General features: G+C 34.8%; 2 protein-coding genes across 3 annotated transcripts; both read right to left on the bottom strand.

The window, feature by feature from the left end:
* Window positions 1-7,169: 7,169 nt before the first annotated feature.
* Window positions 7,170-12,398, bottom strand: LOC149244609 (uncharacterized). Of its 2 annotated transcripts, none has more exons than XM_089374910.1 (7): window positions 11,575-12,398; window positions 10,471-11,464; window positions 10,062-10,283; window positions 9,684-9,974; window positions 8,222-9,592; window positions 7,978-8,088; window positions 7,170-7,876 (listed from the first exon to the last, which is right to left on the bottom strand). In XM_089374910.1, exons 2-7 carry the CDS (start codon window positions 11,287-11,289, stop codon window positions 7,307-7,309), a joined length of 3,384 nt encoding a protein of 1,127 aa, XP_089231036.1. In that variant the 5' UTR covers window positions 11,290-11,464; window positions 11,575-12,398; the 3' UTR covers window positions 7,170-7,306. The 2 variants fall into 2 exon arrangements, with proteins under 2 accessions (XP_089231036.1, XP_089231037.1); XM_089374911.1 differs by having other exon boundaries at window positions 10,062-10,256.
* On the bottom strand, window positions 11,581-12,048 carry LOC149244610 (putative 2' cyclic ADP-D-ribose synthase BdTIR). Its single transcript, XM_089371605.1, has one exon. It carries the CDS (start codon window positions 12,046-12,048, stop codon window positions 11,581-11,583), a length of 468 nt encoding a protein of 155 aa, XP_089227731.1.
* Window positions 12,399-20,154: the final 7,756 nt, after the last annotated feature.

The raw sequence follows: 20,154 nt of genomic DNA, 5'->3' as shown, positions 1-20,154 counted from the left end.
TTTGAGCTTCAATGTTGTTGTTGGGTCCAGTATGAAATTGGATGAAATGTGGCCTTTCAAGATTATGAGTTGTGCCTCAATGTATCCAGTATGAAAATTGATGAAACGTTGGTACTTAGAGTGAGAAGATTGTAGGCCGGCGCCTACGTACTAGTATCTAAGCTAGTACAAGAGCTAAAATAAATCTTGGAGCATTGTAGCAGGTAGTAGCCTGCGTACTAGTAAATGGATCGGCTAGTACAAGAGCAAAGGGGGTTGTAGCTCCCATACTGGTATAAGGCTGCACCAGTACAAATATTGTAAAAGAATTTTCTTATTAAGAAGAAGATTGAGATGACTTGCAGCAGGTGGTTTTTCTCCCGCATTGGGTTTCCACCTTTATCATTGTGTTCATATGTGTGCCTTATGTGTGATGATCTACTTTATGTTACTGCATCTGTTAACTGATAATATGGTTGATAATGTCCTAATGCACTCATTGAAGATCGATTAACTTAATCTTAAGAAGTTGTGGAAGTAGCATATATGAATCTATTATGGAATTGAAAAAGTTTTATTAATGTGATAATACTGATTCACCCCCCCCCTCTCAGTATTATTTCCAACAGCTTCTCTTCCTCCCACTTTATCACTTGCAATTGTCCACATTTGAGCATACCCCAAGGTCTATTACATGCATGCTTGGGGACAACGAATTCATGGGAGAATTGAGGATAGATTCTTAGTCAACTCTATTATTGGCTCCAACTCCATTTTTTACTAGTTAACTCTATCTTTGGGCCATTTAATAGAAACTAAGGGGAGTTCTATTTTTCTTTTTGTGCATGCACTAAAGAACCCCAACCTTAGTGCACATTGATTCTTTCCATGTGCTCATGCAATTAGATGTAATACCATGAACTCAAGTTGACCTCTTTGCTCTCTCAATCTATTTTCTCTCTCCCGCCTCTCTCTTGTTTTAATACCATAAAAGAATTCTTCACCAAGTTCAAGGCTTTGCTTCTTGGAGTCCAAGCATGTGGGATTGATAGGAAATAGGAACAACTAATCCTCTCCATACTCTCAAAACTTGGTCTTGAGTGTTCTATTTTTGTGTCCCTTTCCATACTACTAAACTATCAATAGGAAAAACTTAGAAGATGCGCTCATAAAATATCTCACTTAAGAGAAAGACAAACTCATCAAGATGGAGGTTCTCAAACATTCCAAAGCCCATGAACTTATAATACAAGGAAGCCAGAAATGCTCTTCCTATTAGAGATAATGGAGAATATCTTAGAATAGTGAGTTGGTTCACGAGACCTCGGGATAGGAATTAGTTTCTATTTTTTAGATTATGGTTCTAAATTCCCTAAATCTATGATTACTATATAATGTGTGATGTACATGAAAAATGTAGAGCGTTCTGCAGAGCCAGACTCTCCTAGTTCAGACTCTCTTTCGTAGCGCTGACCAGTGGGTTTCATTCTATTTAATACAGAACATTGCATTTTTAACATGGTATCAGAGTGTTAGGGCTGAGGAACCTGTATGCTGAGTGGAGGGCGCAATTGAACCAAAATTGTCACAGGTTGTAAGTGCAAAAACATGACGATCCCACAGTGAACCTTCCGCGTGTTTGCATTTTGTCGATCGTCGCACATATCAAGTGTACATGCGCGAAGACCTTTGCGAGTCTGTGCTGCTAACTCACGCCGACTAAGCAAACAAGTGAGGGGTTGCGTGGAGGCCGAGAGAAGGTTGCGTCCTGGCAGAGGCTGACAAAAAAAGGTTGTCTGGAGGTCGTGAAGGAAGCCACGGTGATCTGCGAGTGTGCTGTGAGATCAAACAACATTGGAGATCAACGATCTTTGTCTTTGACACAGATGTGGGGTAAATCTAACATTTTTTTTTACCTATCAAACTTTTTTAAATCGCCAAGATGAATAATCAAATGTTTGAAGCATGCTTGAATGAGCATAACAAGCTCGATGGCTCCAATTATGCGAATTGGAAATTCAAGATGCAGACTCTGCTAGAAGTGCAGAGTGCTTGGACGATTGCAATTGGGGATGAGCAAAGCCAACAGCTAGATCAGCATCAATTCTAGATTGGGAGAAGCGTGAGGGTAAAGCAAGGGCGTTGCTGAAGATGTCAGTGAAAGACTACATCATACCACATATTTGTATGAGATCAGGAATACAAATCGTCTTATGTTTCTGAAGAGCAAGATCTTATCCCTGAAGATGGAAGAGAATGAAACAGTCGCTGCCTTCATAGCAAGGATCAAAGATCTGAAGAACAAATTGGCAAACATTGGTCATACAGTTGAAGATACAGAACTTGTAACAATTACCATGAATGGTGTGACCAATGACTACCAAATGTTCATCACTTGGATAAATGCGAGAGAGAAAATCCCGAAGTTTGAAGAACTGACAGGAATACTAATGCAAGAAGAAGAAAGAAGATCGACTCTGAAGCCCCAAAGTGCTGATCTTGCATTGATGGCGAAAAAGAACTTCTACAAAGGAAAAGGAAATCCGCAACAGCAAAACAGAGGAAGCTCACAGAAAAGACCAAATCCGACCCAAGGTATGAATCCGAATAGAAACAACTCTGTAATTAAATGTTTTATTGCGGAAAACTTGGTCATATAGCTAGGGAGTGCAGGAAAAAGAAATATCATGAAGAATAGCAGAGGAAGAAATGACATGCAGGTCATCTCGCGAATGATAATCATGAGTGAAATTTTAGATTGTTCATGGCAGACCGTGATGAGAATGTTGATGCAAACATCTGGTATGTAGATTTGGGAGCATCAACACATATGACAAGGAACAAGCAATGGCTTGAAGATTTTAAAGAAATCAACGACGGAGCACAAATCTACCTAGGTGATGATATAAGTCATTAGATCGAAGGATGTGGGAAAATTTATGTCATTTTACCTAATGGTAATGTAAGACAAATCTATAATGTTATGTATGTACCCAGTGTAACAAAGAACTTGATCAAGATCTTAAAGTTGAATTTTTAAAATCTAACTGCTATATTAAAGATCTGCTAGATGGCATGAAGACTATTGCTACAGGAATTTGAAAAGGAAGTCTATACAAATTGGATGTAAGACCAGCACCAGTTCGAGCTTTAACAGCAGTGGGTTTGACTACAGAAGAGTTGTGGCATCAGAGATTTGGTCATATAAGCTACAATGATCTATTGTTACTTCAGAAAAAGGAAATGGTAAGAGATCTTCCTATGTTAAAACAAGTGCATAATGATTGTGATGCTTGTACATTAGGAAAAATCCGTAGGGAAGAATTCCCTGTTTGAGTAAAGAAGAAATAAAGAGATATGCTTGAATTAGTGCACACAGATCTTTGTGGACCCATGCAAACAAAGTCATTAGGAGGTGCACTATATTTTTTACTGTTTATTGATGACTGCACAAAGTTTTCTTGGGTATATTTCTTGAGTAAAAAGAGTCACACATTTGAATACTTTACGCAGTTCAGAAACATGATTGAAAAGCAAACAGGGAAGCAGATAAAAATTCTCCGCTCCGATCAAGGGGGAGAATACAGGAAAGATAACCTTATCAAGTATTGTAAAGACAATGGAATATTACAACAATTCACAGTACCCCATACTCCTCAGCAGAATGGAGTAACAAAAAGAAAGAACAAAGCATTGGTGGAATGCGCTAAAAGCATGTTGAAAGGTATGAATCCGTCGAATGGTTTTTGGGTTGAAGCATTGAATACTGCGGTTTATTTGAAAAATAGGAGTCCTACAAAGAGACTTGAGCTTAAAACTCCGTATGAAGCACTATATGGATTTAAGCCCGCATTAAAACATTTAAGAGTATTTGGGTCTAAAGCATTTGCCCATATTCTAAAGGAAGACAGAAGAAAACTAGATTCAAAAGCCATTAGATGTACCTTTGTAGGGTATTGTTCACAATATAAATCTTATATATTATTTAATCCCTCTACTCACAAGATTTTTGTTAGTAGAGATGTCATATTCCATGAGTAGGATCATGAAGAATCTAATAAGCACAATGAGGAATGGGATATTCCGTATTTGGTGGAAGAAGAAAGTGAAGAAACAGGAAACAATCAGGATCAACAGCAGATAAAGCCAGAAGATGAACAACAACAACAATAGCAGTAGATACAACAGCAGCGGGAAGAAAAAGAAAATGATGATCAAACAAGGTTTGAAGCTACCCCACCACTTAGGAAATCAGGTAGGAAAGCTCAATTGCCTGCAAGATATAGGGAAAATGCTTTTATGGCTAGTATGATGAATATTGTTGAACCTTCTAGTTATAAGGAAGCAAATGAATGTAGTGAATGGAAAACAGCGATGGAACAGGAATATGAATCTATAATCAGGAACAACACTTGGGAATTGGTTGAACTTCCTAGAGGGAAACAAACCATAGGTTGTAAATGGTTGTATAAACCCAAGATTAATGCAGATGGAACCATAGATAAATTAAAAGCTAGATTGGTAGCAAAGGGGTATTCACAAAAAAAAAGGCATTGACTATGAAGAAACCTTTGCCCCTGTAGCTAAACTTAATACCATCATAATGTTGATTGCTTTAGCTACTAAGAAACATTGGATGATTCACCAACTAGATGTAAAGTCTGCATTTTTAAATGGAGAATTGAAAGAGGAGGTTTATTTAGAGCAACCTGAAGGGTTTGTCTAGAAAGGGAAAGAACATTTAATCTGTAGATTAAAGAAAGCTCTTTATGGACTAAAGCAACCACCCAGGTCTTGGTATGAAAAGATTGATTCATTTTTTTTGCAATTTGGCTACAACAAAAGTAAAAACGACCCTAATCTTTATACCATGCAAGATGAACAAGGGTGCATAGTGTTGATTTCTTTATGTAGATGATTTGATTATTATAGGTGATGCTACTTATGTAATCAAAGAAATCAAGCAACAGATGTCACAGGTGTTCGAAATGAAACACCTTGGTGAATTAAGATACTGTTTGGGTCTTGAGATCTGGAGAGATTCAGGAAAAACATTTTTGTCTCGAGGAAAGTATGTCAAAGGACTACTAGAAAGATTTAGGATGGATCAGTGTAAGCCTGCAGCAGTTCCACTACAACAGAACATCAAACTGCAGAGTGAGGATGTCTCTAAAGAGGCAGATGTGACACTTTACAGACAGCTGGTTAGGAGCCTAATCTACCTGACCACTACTAGACCATATTTGGCTTATGCAGTCAGTGTGCTAAGTCAATACATGTCCAAGCCACTTGAAAGTCATTAGAATGCAACGAAAAGTGTTTTGAGGTATCTACAAGGTATTGTAGATTATGGTATTATTTATACTGATTCCTCTGATGTTAGATTGACAGGATTTGCATATTCAGACTAGGCTGGAAATGTAGACGATCACAGATTCATAATAGGCTATGCATTCAGCATTGGATCTGGGGTGATTACATGGAGCAGTAAGAAACAAAACACAGTTTCCTTGTCTTCAGCGGAAGCAAAGCATCAAGCTATGTGTGCACCAACATGTGAGACAATTTGGTTGCGGAGACTTCTCCAGGATGTTGGGGAAGAACAGAAAGATGCAACAATCAGAGTTCAATCAAACTTGCTAATAATCCGGTGTTTCACAAAAACACTAAACACATTGATACACAGTTCCACTTTGTCAGGGAGAAAGTGCAACAAAAAAAAAATCCATTTGGTATATTGTAATACATGTGATAATGTTGCAGACATTTTCACTAAGCCTCTTGGAAAAATTAAGTTTGAAACGTTTAGGGAGATGTTAAGCATATTTGTGAACCCCTTCTCCATTAAGGGGGAGTGTTAGAAATAATAGAGAATATATTAGAATAGTGAGTTGGTTCACGAGACCTCAAGATAGGAATTAGTTTCTATTTTTTAGGTTATGGTTCTAACTTCCCTAAATCTATGATTACTATATAATGTGTGATGTACATGAACAATGTAGAACGTCCTGCAGAGCCAGAGTCTCCTGGTTCAGGCTCTCTTTTGTAGAGCTGACCAGTAGGTTTCATTCTATTTAATACAGAACATTGCATTTTTAACACTTCCTAGTTGGATGGCTCGATAACATTTAAGGTTTTGTGGTGGTTGTTATCTAAGTTAATTTATGAATATTGTATATACAAATAAATAATTACACATGTTTGCAAAACATACAACTAAATATGACTATGATTATTTTATGTTATCTATGATTAGAGAACCTCGCACTTACAAAATTATTAATGAAAATATTAAAAAATATTAACAAAAACAATAATAAACTTTTAATTTATAAAATTTGAAATTAAAATTTAATCTAAAAAATTAATATTTTGACTTTTAAATAAATTAATATTAAATTTTTTAAAATTTCAAAATTAAATATTTTGAAAACATTCCAGCCCACAATATTCAGCTCAATAAATTTATTTATAATTATAATTAAAATAAAACATTTTTATGAACAATACGTAATGTAATTCTTTCCTATTTATAAATAAATAAATAAAAATATATAAAGAAATCAATATAATTGTGTTAGGTTTAAAAAATAATAATAATTTATAAGTAATTAAATTAGTTTATAATTCTTTTAGGTTTAAAAAATGTAATATTTGAATAAAAAAATAATTTAATTTGTTTAAAAAAAAATTAAATAGTCATTTTTTTTAATTTACCATATTTTAATTGTCAAATCAGTAATGGATATCTATGGTTTGATATTATTTGCAAATGTAAACTGACTCATTATTATTATTTAAGGAAAACAAACCATCTAAAATTATATGTTAATAGTTTCCACGTAAAATTACTTTTTAATGATCTATAAAAAAATCCTCTCAATCTTGAGCCATTAACCTATTTCCTTAAGTCCAAAAAAAAACAAAAAACCAACACTTAACCGAATTCAATATAATAACCATCTTTAAAAAAACAAAACAAAAACACCCATAAAATACAGTTTTATAACATAATATAATATAATATAATAGTCATCTTTAACAAACAAAAACAAAAACACACAGAGAACAATACAACTAATTAAAACATAAACACGCGACAGAGGACAATACAATACAATTACAATTAATTGAGGTGAAAACGAAAAACAAACCTACTTAATATAAAAAGTTAATTTAAAAAAGCACAAAATAAAACCATTAAAATATATTACAGATACTTCTCATTGAGTTTCCATTCAGAGCCCATCAATCTTTTGAAAACATTCCATTCAACCATACTTATCACTTGTGATCCCTATCGGTACCAAAACGGAAGGTTTTTCTTTTATGACAATGTCATTATGATTTCTTTGCAAACTTGTGAAACCTTTGTGTCCTTATCGAACATCTTAATCCATCCCCATGACACATCGTACTCTGAGCGATGAGATACACAGATGTTGTTATACCCTTTGTCAGCACTGAACAGATTACACTCTTCCGTCCACATTAATATGTGAAAGTATAAATCACCACCGCCGCTGGATGTGCGGGGGTATTCAACTACCCTTACCCTTACGAATTCACCACCGTCGATGCGGGATTTGGGGTATTGAACTACCATTTTGAATTCATCAACTGACACACCATCATCACCCGCTTCAAATCTTACATCAAACGAATCCGTACGCAGATCCGTACGCCAATCCGTATGGCCAAGCATTCTTCTTTGGCGCATCTCGCTAAGGGGAACCATCCGGCTGGGAGGTTGAGCGGTGAGAAAGCACATCAACGTAGCACCGTACGACTGGGGTTCTCCCATCCTCATATGAAGCTCAGATGAACCTCCAGCAAAGTCAACATCCACCACTCTGAGGTTAAATTTTCCCGCAATGGAATATATTCCTCGCCTGACCTGCACAAATTTGAGAAGTTCATTTCAATTGATAAATTATACAATTCAATGTATCGATTTATTGCTTGAAAGATTAACTCCGCTCTCGGAAAATTAAATACCTCGTAAACTTCTGGGTACAGAGGACGAAAAGTTAATGAATTCCCTACTATTCCACTCCCTACTATTCCACTCAAGAAGGCCGTTGATAGATTTTCATGAGAAGTCGATGCCTGCACACATTTCCCAAATCCGTTTAGCACAACTATAACGCAGTCTTGTTAAACTGGCCACTACAATAAGATTACACATCCACCGATAACAGAACACGACTAACCATGAATGAATACCCTGTGTAATACTAACCAAAAAATTGCAAATATCATTCCAGAGAGCACGAGTGTCTGTTGAAACGCGGAGACATTTCAACCGATCCCGTTGACTCAGTCCCTGTATGCTCTTCAGCTCCCAACACGCCTCCGCTTGTATCTCTTCCAACGATGTCAGACCTTCAACATTCAAGGTTTCCAACACAGAGCATCGATTTGCCTCGAGGACTTTGAGGTCTACCAGATTTGAAAGGTTTGTTATTGTCTTCAATAGCGAGCATCCTTGCAGGTCTAATCTTACCAATGTCGATGGCAAGTTTGGAACCTTCTTTAGCTTCCAATTTCCTGAAAGATCAAGAGTTTCAAGGCTGGGTAAAACATGTCCAGGAATATGTATCTTGGTTATCTCCGTGCAACTCAAAGTGAAATCTCTTAAAACTGTGCCAACCTGCATGGTCCCCTTTTTAAAACTAAATATTTTGATTGGACAATTCCTTATAACCAAAACTTCCATATTCGGCCCTGCAATTTCCTTCCATAAAATAAGCTCAAGCTCTTCATCTCTGAAACCTATCAAAACTAACTCTTTCAACTCTTTTAATCGTCTCAAATCACCCAGAGACTGTCGTAACTCTGTCCTCAAATCGTCCAGAGAATGACATAGCTTTGTCCCCTTTAAATCATCTATTCGGCCATAACCACATTGCATATGGATTAGATGCTCTTCGAATTTCCCTATTCTAAGTTTTTGTAACTTTTCAGGGAGTTTCAAATTCATGGGCAATTTTAAATCAGTAGATAGTATATTCAAGTATCTTAAAGACTTTCGATTTTCGATTCCCGCCGGCAAATATTTCAACTTGCGACAACCTTTGAAATCGACATACTCAAGTGATGACATATTTCCCAAGAAGTCTATGGGGATGGAGAGATTTTTGCAGTTTCGCAAAGCGAGACATTGGAGATGCGTCAATTCAGAGAAGGATTCGGGCAGTTGGGTTAGATTATTGCAGCCGGATAGATCTAAATGTTTGAGGCTTTTGAGTTCCCCAAACCCAATGGGGAGCGATTGTAGAAATGTGATATTCTTCAACACAATCTTGCTCGGATTTTTTATGCTGGTTCCCATCCATTCCAGAAAGCGGAAAAAATAAGATGCCGTCAAGCCTTCCCTGCTGCAATTTGAGACCATCGCAGAATCGTTAAGATCAAGGCTGCTGCTAGAGGTACTCGCCCCTGACTTAACCCGATTGTTCCTTCGGGGCATCTGACGAGCACGTCCCCGACTTAACCGTTGACTACGATGCGTGCCCGTCAGATGCACGGGAGGGTTAAAGCTGGGCCTGGGCCTGGGCCTTGGATGTGTGTCTTCCACATCAATATTCAAGACACTCAAGTTCCGAGGAGGCTGCAAATGTTAATGCACATAATGTGTTTAATACAATGTGGGACGAATTTCACTATACTCAAAATACTCAGCAAACTATGGATGTACTTACCATATTAAATCTTTGGAAGAACTGCTCGAGGTCCCCACGTCCTTCAAGTTCCAAAACTCTCAAATTTCCCAGTGAAACGGTGTGAGGAAAATAGATGGAGCTGAAACTGCGCAGGCGAAGCCACACCAAATCTCCCGACATATCCCACATACCGAAAAGTGTCGACAAATCTATGGGGACCTCAACTACAAAGAGGCGTACACCTACACCTTTAATGTAATTCGTGCAATCTGGCAGATGCTCACCTTTCGGCGTCCGAATCCCTCGTATCAAACAGGAATCGGCTCCGCCCTAACAAACGTATTTCAGGGAGTTCAATTAAACGCCCGTTTGTAATGAACCGTTTCATAAAAATAAGAGAAAATATGCTTTGCTTACTTGTAACTTCAACATCAATTCCTCTACATCTTTCGAGCAGCCGAGCCGTAGTGGGTTACGCGTTGGGAGCACACCAAACTCTTCCCTGGCGATATGTCTGGCCAACTGCCTGATATGCTCATGCATTGTAATTTTCTCCGTCTTTGGTAGGTGCACATAATCGTAGATACAGTCTGGATCGTAGTCTGGATATGCCTGGGAAGATTGAATCCTGAATCCATCCTGGGAAGATTGAATCCTGAATCCATCAATCTCAATTGAAGGGAAAAAAAAAAAAAGGGAAGGAAAAAAAAATATAAAAAATCAATCCAAGGAAGAAAAAAAGAAGTTATGGTGTATAAGATCCCACTGGAATAATGTTTTTGGCGAAAAGAAAAATAAAAATAAAAAATACCGAGATAATTCTTACCAATTTCGGTCTGGATACCATTTCATCATCTTGGACCTCATCATCAAACTCGACTAGGCATTTTTGACGGAGATTTTCAAGGCAATCACAGACGTCTGTGTAACCTAGGCCCTCAAATACTCGAACTGCAACTTCTTTTTCCTCTCCCACTAAGAAACAACCGATGTCCAAAAATATCTCCTTCTCTTCACTATTCAGAGCCTCGTAACTCACTTTTAAAGTGTCCACTATATCCTCTGGCAGTCTTCTTGATAACCTTTCCAACTGCCGTTTCCAATACTTTTCCTCATAGCGGCCAAGGAACAGCCCGCCCAAAACTTGTAAGGATAATGGCAACCCACCACAAATTTTCAAAACCTCCGCAACCAAACATTCGAATCCTTCATATGGTTCGGATTGATCGAACGCATGCCGGCAGAAAAGCTCCTGAGCATGCTCTGTCTGCAATGGCTTCAGATTATACACTACAGTTTTTGGAGAGGAGCGTCTGAGTAAATCTTGATCACGAGAAGTGATCAAAATCAAACTACTCGATCCCACAACATCAGTGACTAGTAGATTACTTATTTGCGTGATATGATCCACGTCATCCAAAACAATCAGAACTTGGAGTCCTCGGAGACGATCGCGAAAAATACCTTTCCCATGTCTGGTATCTTCAACATCGAAATCACAACCCAGCAGATCCCGAAGGAGCTTCCGCTGCAAAGATGATAAATCCTTTTTCCTGACGTCGGACAAAAAACAAAACCTAGTAAAAGCCGAACGTTTCAGGTTGTAGAGATGTGTGACCAGAGTTGACTTGCCTACTCCGGCCATTCCTGCAATCCCCACAATAACTGTGCCATTTAACTCCCTCTGTTTCTTAATTTCATCATCTATTTCCCTCACAGCTGGATCGAGTCCAACTAGGTATTTACCCACTTCCAATGGTTCCCAATTTACCCCTTTTAACACAGCTTTGACAATCTCCTCCAAAACCTCTCCATAGTCACTGCAAAGCAACAAACACGTACATGCAGTCATAATGATCAGAATTACTGGAAGGAAGGAAGAAACGACTTCGAGAAATCAAAGATTTGTAATAAAGCTGAATGTATTCACCTTTCATTAGTTTTGAAGAGAAGGCCAGAAATCTCTGAGGCTTTGTTGAGGGCCGCCTTCCATGCCGACTCTGCCTTTCAGTTGGTGTTCTTCAAAGGTTTTCCTATAACATCCCCTCTCGCTGTCAATGTAACGAAGGTCTGTGGGCTCAACGTCATAAAACACAGGAATGATCTTCCTCTTGCATCTCAAGATGCAACACAATTCATCCAAACACCAACGCGATTCAGCATAGCGCTTGCTGAAAATGGCAATATGTACTGACGCACTCTCAATGGCTCCGAGAATTGCAGGGGAGAGAGCATCTCCGGTTTGGAGTTCCTTTTGATCGAGAAAAACGCGGAGGCCATGACAATTTGTGAGACGACGGTAGATGGAGCTAGCAAGAGTCCTCTTGACATCGGGTCCCCTGTGACTTATAAAAACGTGGTATGTTGCTGATACTGGCTCTGGCTCTGTGGCAACCGACTCCATTGGATTTTGCAGATGGGATAGTAGGCTATCAGATTGAAAGGAAGATGGAGGTATATTTGAGATAAACGAAAGACGCGGCAAGGAGAGGAGATAAATTCATATTGATGTCCAGGATCTAATCAAGGTATAAGTAAAGAGAAGCTTTTCCCAAATTAACTTGGTGGTACTCCTAAAACAGCTTTACCGAACTGCTCTCCCAGTACGCACCTTGTCACCGACAGTCACCATTGCCCTGTCATTCACTTTACCGGTCTATCTTCGAAAAACATGGCGATTTATCCTTGCAGACCTCAGATCCCCACATTATACGGGCCGACTACCACTCACCTACCAATAATGCCCATTGCCGACCTTAGTAGAAGCAAATATTAAGCGCTATACAATAATTTGATGATTGGGTTACTGTGTTTGTTAAGGTTATTGAGCCGAAGGCTAATTCTACAGCTTAGTACGATAGATGTGTGACTGTGCAGTTGGTATGTTCACTTTAATAGAAAAATAATATGCTATAATAAAACAAAGTTAAATTTTCTCTGATAACAAAAAAATGTGTCTTAATTTTTTCAAAAATATTTTAATAATAGATTTAAATAAATTATTTGAAGATCTATTTTAACTGATTTATGTGTATATTAATTTTATATATATTTATATAGAAAAAGATTGTTAAAATATATAAATAAGTTTTTTTTTATGGTTAAAAAATTTAGTTTGTAGTTGAAGAAATTTGATCTCTTTCGGCTCATGTTAAATCCGTATCTATGTTAGTTTAACCAATATGATTTTATTTTTATTCAAGAGAATAAGATATAGATATAGTATGTTAATGATTGGTTTAGACAAAATGTAAAAGTAGTGTATCAATGATTGACATAGTGAATAGTGTTTAATATTCATTATTATAGGAGAGTCTCTTTCACAACTTTAAAGTCTCTTAGTGTCACAATGCACTATTTGGGCACATTATGATACCTCGAGCTTGCACCGATGTGTTTCACCTTTGACTTGTGGAGCATAGAGCTACTTCACTTGGACTACGCCTCACATTAAGCTTACTTATATAATCTCTATGCCATTAGTTACTTATACCATGACTTTGATATAGTGGAAGTAATTTTATTGTCACTTCTACTTCAATTAAACTTCCATTTATAAAGACATGAGCATTATGTTGGACATTGGATAATCTAGAGCTCCCGTGTGTTTCATGACTTGCACTCTCGAAATCCGTTAACTCTGGTGATGTGTTTGTTTACTAACACCTGTTGGTTTTTGGTGCAAGGTGATGTGTTTGTTTACTAACACCTACTGGTTTTTGGTGCAAGGTGATGTGTTTGTTTACTAACACCTACTAGTTTTTGGTGCAAAGTTTGTTTACTAACGCCTATTGGTTTTTGGTGCAAGGTGATGTATTTATTTACTAACATCTACTAGTTTTTGGTGCAATGACAATTGTGATTCCAATAAATGGTATTAGAACCAAAGGTTTGAGTTCAAACCACCCCTAGTTCGCGTTGGGGGAGATATTCTTAGGCACTAGATAGTCCAACACTCCCTATGTGTTTCGCAACATGTCCTTAACCGGCTCTCAAGGATCCATTAACTGTGGTGATGCATTTATAGAAGTTTTATGATTTTAATTTAGTTATCAATAATTATTAGGTGGATGGTAGGGATTTAACCTTTATAAAATAATTTAAAATATTTTTAATAGTATACACAAAATTAATTTAATTATCAATAATTATTTGATGGAAAATAGGGATTTAATTTTTATAAAATATTTTTAATACTATACACAATTAAAGATTGAGATTTATTTCCAAAGTAGTTATGTCTTTTGACCTTTTTAACTAAATCCATTAATTTAAAAAAAAAAATTCATATGAACAAGTGTCATATAAAATAAACTATGATCTTTTGGGCATGTGGTATTGATAAGCAATGATATTCACCATGATATTGTAAGAAAGTTTATTTACAAATTAAAAATCTCCATGATAACATGGGGTGATATTGTAAGAAAGTCTATTTACAAATTAAAAATATTCATCATAAGGTTGGGGTGAATATCTATAGTTAAGAATCTTATTACATGTTTTTCTAAAATGTATATATATTTAACGTATGTATTAATTAGTTTGAATAATAATAATGATTTTTTTTTAAAATAAAGTTACAATTTAATTCTTTCTTTTGTTTTTTTGAAATTTGAGCAACTTAAAATGTATGATGAACTAAGTCTTTTGATATTTACTATGAATTGATACTTTTCCACACTTACTATTTTTTTAGGGTGATTCACAACAACCACTACATCCACTAGAAAATCGAGATAGATCAACCTGAAAGAATCTACCTGTCGGTCAAACTAACAAAACCTAACCCAAGGGAATCTAGCAGATTTAGCACCATAACCTCCCCATAAGAGAGGTATGCTTAACCAGAAGAGCTATCCCTTAAAACTACATTTACCAAAAATTTAATTTAATTTATACAACTATACTAATTAAATTAAATTAAATATTTTATAAATTTTTATTTTTTCATTTTCTAATTTTAATATAAATAATAAAATATCTTTTAAAAATATATTTTTAAATTATTAAATTTTTATCCAAAAATAAATTTAATATGGTTAAAATATTGTAATTTTTATATAAAAATAAATTCAATATGCTTGAATACTTTGATACCATAACTATAATTGATGATACCAAGTACCATGGCCACTCTGGTCTTCACTTCCTCAATTTGTGACCACTTCCTATATTTTCATTAACATATATAAATATCCAATATTAATAAATTATCCAAAATACTTTCACTTTCAACAAACTAATGAAAATCTAAAACCCTTGCACACCTAGGAATTAAAAATAATATGTAATATATAATTGTTCTAAACACATGGATAATGCTCAACGAGGTCCAATTTTGCAAGTGTTTTTGTAACTTAATCTAGGAATTAAAAATAATATGTAATATATAATTGTTCTAAACACATGGATGGATGATGTTCAACGAGGTCCAATTTTGCAAGTGTTTTTGTAACTTGAAACATTTGTCTATGATAAAGTTTAGATTAGCTTTATAATACAAAATATCAGAAACATTCCTAATACATTACGAATAACATTTCAAAATATATATATATATAAACTTATTAACTACAAACTCATTATATTTTACAATTTATGTTTTATAAGAAGTGATCTATAAAATATGTTCATTATATTTTACAATTTATGTTTTATAAAAAGTGACCTATAAAATATGTTCTATAGATACTTAATTAAATATTTACACAATATTTCTACATATTTATTTATATTAAACATTTACACAATACTTTACATATTTTAGAATTACGCAAAACTGGTTACAACATTTAAAAATTATTACTCAACCACTTAATATTGTCCACCATTTTCGTCAACTCACCACCAAATACTCGACTCCTCGTCATTTACATTTCCATATGATTACCATAAACAGACTATTGTATCCATGGTCTATTTTCAATTTAATAGGCATAAATATAAAATTAATCGTGCTTATCGTTATCACTATTTTAATGTCATCATAAACCTTGAAAAAACTTATATAGAATTGTAAGGTTTTGATATGATTGTATTTATGAATATATTTTCTAATATATATCTTTAAATATATTATAATATATATATATATATTTATTTGTATGTTTGGAATGAAAATATAGAAATCTTTGAAGTATTTTTGTATATTTTGTAATGGTAAAACGAATACATTTTTAATTTTGATTAACAAATTATAATGAGTAATAACTCACAACCATATCAAAAAACTTCATAGCTAATACTAATCACTTAAACTAAATTTTAAAAAAGCAACTTTTATATATATAATTTTTAAATTTTTATATATAGAAATTTAAATTCTAAACATTATATTTTTAAATATTTCAAAAAAAGAGATTATCATTTAATAAAATAATTTTAATTGTAATATTTTTATATTACAATTCACAAGCTTTTCAATCAAGCATTCAAGCAAGGGTTCCCTAAACCATGGACTCAAAGCCTCATTATCCTTATTTTTAAAAGTGGGGATACAAATAACCCCTCTAATTATCGGACAATTATGATCAGCCCTCTCCTAGCCAAGTTATATGGTATTATTTTGGAAAGGAAGTTGAGCATATGACTTGAAAGTGAAGGTAAGCGGGCTAAAGGCCAAGCGGGTTTTAGAAAGCACCACTCAACAACAGACCACATCATTACGCGTAGGATCATTGTGGAGGAATTCCGCAATGATAAATCCAATCTCTTTTGTTGCTTTGTGGACTTTAGAAAGGCTTTCGATGCTGTTCCTAGAAACAACCTTTGGAACAGATTAGAAGAGCTAAAGGTTCCTTTTGAGTTGAGAATTGCCTCTATAAGGTTATACGAGAATGTAATTGCAAAGTTAAAGAGCAATGAGGGGTGGTCGAAAGATATTAAGTGTAATATCAGAGTTAAACAAGGTTGCCCCCTCTCCCCTACCCTATTTGGCATTTACATCGACAAGCTAGAAGGTTGTTTAGAGGAAGCAGGATGTGTTGGCACGATCTTAACTGGGATAGTCATCATCCTTCTTCTCTACGCTGACGATATTGTTCTTCTCGCAAGGTGCCCATCTGATCTTGATAAGCAACTTATACTTCTTAAGGATTTTTGCTCTACTATGGGTATGATTGTTAACACTGACAAAAAAAAAGTTATGATTATCAAATCCAAGAAGGACACTTACGCTAATTTTATGTATGACAATAGTAACTTGGATGAAGTGTCTTCCTATAAGTACCTAGGAATTGATATTCATCACAAGCTCAACTGGAACTATAGCATTGAGAAAAGGATTAATGGGGGATGGAAAGCTTATTTTGGTCTTGAAAATAATTGTAAAACGACAAACCTCGTAATGTGGGATAGAAAGAAGTTCCTCTTTGAAACTTTAGTCACTCTGGTTATCTTATATGGATGTGAGGTTTGGGGTTGTAGCATCTCTAGAGAATCCTGGAGAAAGATTGAGCAAATCCAGAAGCGTTTTATAATGTATAACCTCAAAATTAAAAGCAACACACCCTATCCTATTCTCCTTATAGAAGTGGGTTTTTCCCCTATTGAGAGCCTAGCTATGACTAGGCTTCTGTTGTACAAGCACAAACTCAATAACATAGGAGACCATAGACTTCCTAAGCTAGCTTTAAATTCCAGCCAAAACCACCTAAGGCTCAAACGAGCTTGGTATAAAGACACCAAGGCCTGGTTAAACCATTGGGAGATCGACAAGAATGTTGCATTTCAAAACATAAATAACATTAAAAATATTGTTACTTCTAAGTTCAAAGAAAAAATGTGGTGTGAGAAAGATTTAGCAGCTAAAAGAAAATTAAGATATCAACCCCACCCTAGAAGATCAAAAGTATCTCTCTATTTTAACTAGCTCAAAGAAGAAAATTAATATAGCAAGATTAGAACGAACTCTCATGAGCTCCATAGTGAAACGGGTTGTTGGGCAGTTCCTAAAACACCATGGATGGAATGGTTCTACCATCTCTGTGAGAATACGAACATCGAGGATGAAAATCACTTCCTCTTAGAGTGCCCCACATACAACCACATTAGATCTTAGTTTCAAAGTCTTTGTTGCAACACTGGCCTTCCTAGCCTTTTACGTTGTCAAAACTACAGTGAGCTCGGGAGGCTTCTCTCCAAGCTTTTTGAGCATAGGAATAAAATCTTAAATCAAACTAAATAATTCGTTTATTTAGGTCCGATAGACCAAAGTTTGGTCTCAGTGGACGTTAACCATCATCATCATTATTATTTATTATCTTTTTTTTTAATTTTGTTTAAAAAAAATTAACGTAATTTTTATTTTTAAACCATTTTTTTTATTCCTTTAACTTTAACTTTTTAAATTATATATATATATATATATATATATATATATATATATATATATATATATATATATATATATATATATATATTTCTTTGGGAATTGTAAGTGAACATATAAAATGGGAAAGGGAATGGTAGGTGAACATATAAAATGGGAAATATACATGAGATAAATCTATGACGCCGAAAGGAGATGCGATCAATTCATGACGATGATGCGCACGATCCGTTGTCCCTTCTAACTTTTGTTTTAAGTAATTTCCAAGCTTTTGCTGATGTGGTGGAAGGCAATCAATGGATTTGAATACGAAGATAAGAGAAATATGTTTTGATAAGTTCAAGTGTCATTATTATTGGCTGTGATCTGGTTAAATTATGTCTTTTCATATATCTCTCTATTTTTTATTCTTATGAGTAATTAATAATAAATATGGTATTTATATATATATTTAATAAAATTTATTAAGTAATAATAATTATAGTGATTAATAGTTGAAAGTGATGAGTATTTATAATTATTATCATAGTCATATAAATTAAATGATTGGTAAATTCTTATATGTATCTAATCATGATAAAAATCAAAACCCCTACATTATAAAATATCTCACTTAAATAATATTCTTAATGTAGATTCACCCCCATTTTACCATGGAAATTTTTAACTTGTAAATAGTTTTTGTTGCAATACCATGGCTTATTAATACCATATACCCAATATAACACATGTTGATATGAGATTTTCTTTAATTAATTAATTTGAGACAAATTAATTGAAAGCGCATAACTAACAAGGAGATAATACTAATATGAATATTATCCCAAGAGCACTACACTGCTCCAAAAAAAACTCTTTGATACATAAAGAAGGACACTTGCATTTATACCATAATGTAATCTAGTTTATATATTATTAGATATTTCATACTTTAACATATATATTATATTGTAACATTAATTAGGTGTATAATGCTTATTTGAATATATATTATTACGTCTCTCATATTTTAGTAAATATATAATATTGTATTATTGATATTTTAGTAGAAAAACAAAGATGCACACACAAAGGAAAAGTTCTATTACACTCTTCAAATTACACAGATACATCACATATTTATGGTGTTAGTGAGATCTAAGTGATTCCAAGACAATAAGATTGGTTGTTGAGAAATTATCTCAACAACTCAACCAAATCTACCTACTATAGTAAGCGTTAGTTTCAAATCCCCCCTTTAATGCTTACATTATTACATATACCACAACAATATAACGGGTCTTTGTCTCACTAATCTTCATGAGCACCCACATCCATTTTGAAATCTTGCGAATATCATTCTTTCTTCATCCACTACTTCGAGCTGTCACTTGAACTCCATTTAACACATGCTTGCCTCGGACCATCATTGATGAACTTTGCAAGATCAACCATATTGACAACTTGGCTCGTCGGGGCTTCCACGATAAGAGTTGTCAAGAAATGAACCATCCTATGGACTAATCACCATTTGTCGAATATTTCGCTTTCGGCTATCCATAAATTGCTAGGAAGACGGTCTGAATACTATATGTGTTCAAAAATTGATTAAACAACTTGACCTGTTTCATACACATGGATCTCATAGTGTCACCTGTAGCCATTATTCAGGGGTTTCCAAGCACCAAGAACAACAAATCATAACAGTGTAAACACAACCAAACAAGTGATGTTTTCAAGGGTTTCCGAGCGCCAAGAAAAATTAATTTGAATTATGCAACATTGTTCATTAATTAGTTCTGCACCAAATATAACTTACAACATACATCACTGATAGCTTAAAGAGTCTAAGAGGATTTGCATTAAACTCATCATCACTATCATAATCTGAGAAGCCCTCGAAGTTTTCATCTCGTAAGTCTTCAAAAGTAGCTATGTTAGCAGATTCTTTTAATTTCCCATTTAAAAGATATTTGTCATGAGTCTTACAATTCAATGTCGTGTTTCCATGTTTTTGGTAATAAACACATTTGACTCTATAATAAGTGGAACAACATGCCTCTATAATCATGGAAACTGATTCATCCATCCCTCAATTACCTCAAAATGATGTATCTACCCTCAAGAGTCATGTCTCAATTACATTTACATACCAAAGCATCATTTACATTCATAGATTCATCCAAAATGGGAGTAAAA

Source organism: Pinus tabuliformis, chromosome 8, assembly GCF_031772625.1.
Source record: "Pinus tabuliformis cultivar Carrire ecotype Pingquan chromosome 8, CPIR1, whole genome shotgun sequence".
NCBI lineage: Eukaryota > Viridiplantae > Streptophyta > Pinopsida > Pinales > Pinaceae > Pinus > Pinus tabuliformis.
The sequence above is the reverse complement of the archived record's forward strand: the minus strand, read 5'-3'. Positions and strand labels throughout refer to the sequence as shown.

Coding starts and splice junctions, on each gene's coding strand:
- LOC149244609 (XM_089374910.1), bottom strand. CDS start 11,289: ATGGCCGGAGTAGGCAAGTCAACTCTGGTCACACATCTCTACAACCTG. Junction 10,284..10,470: donor TGGTATCCAGACCGAAATTG/GTAAGAATTATC, acceptor CAATCTTCCCAG/GATGGATTCAGGATTCAATC. Junction 7,877..7,977: donor TGTACCCAGAAGTTTACGAG/GTATTTAATTTT, acceptor AAATTTGTGCAG/GTCAGGCGAGGAATATATTC.
- LOC149244610 (XM_089371605.1), bottom strand. CDS start 12,048: ATGGAGTCGGTTGCCACAGAGCCAGAGCCAGTATCAGCAACATACCAC.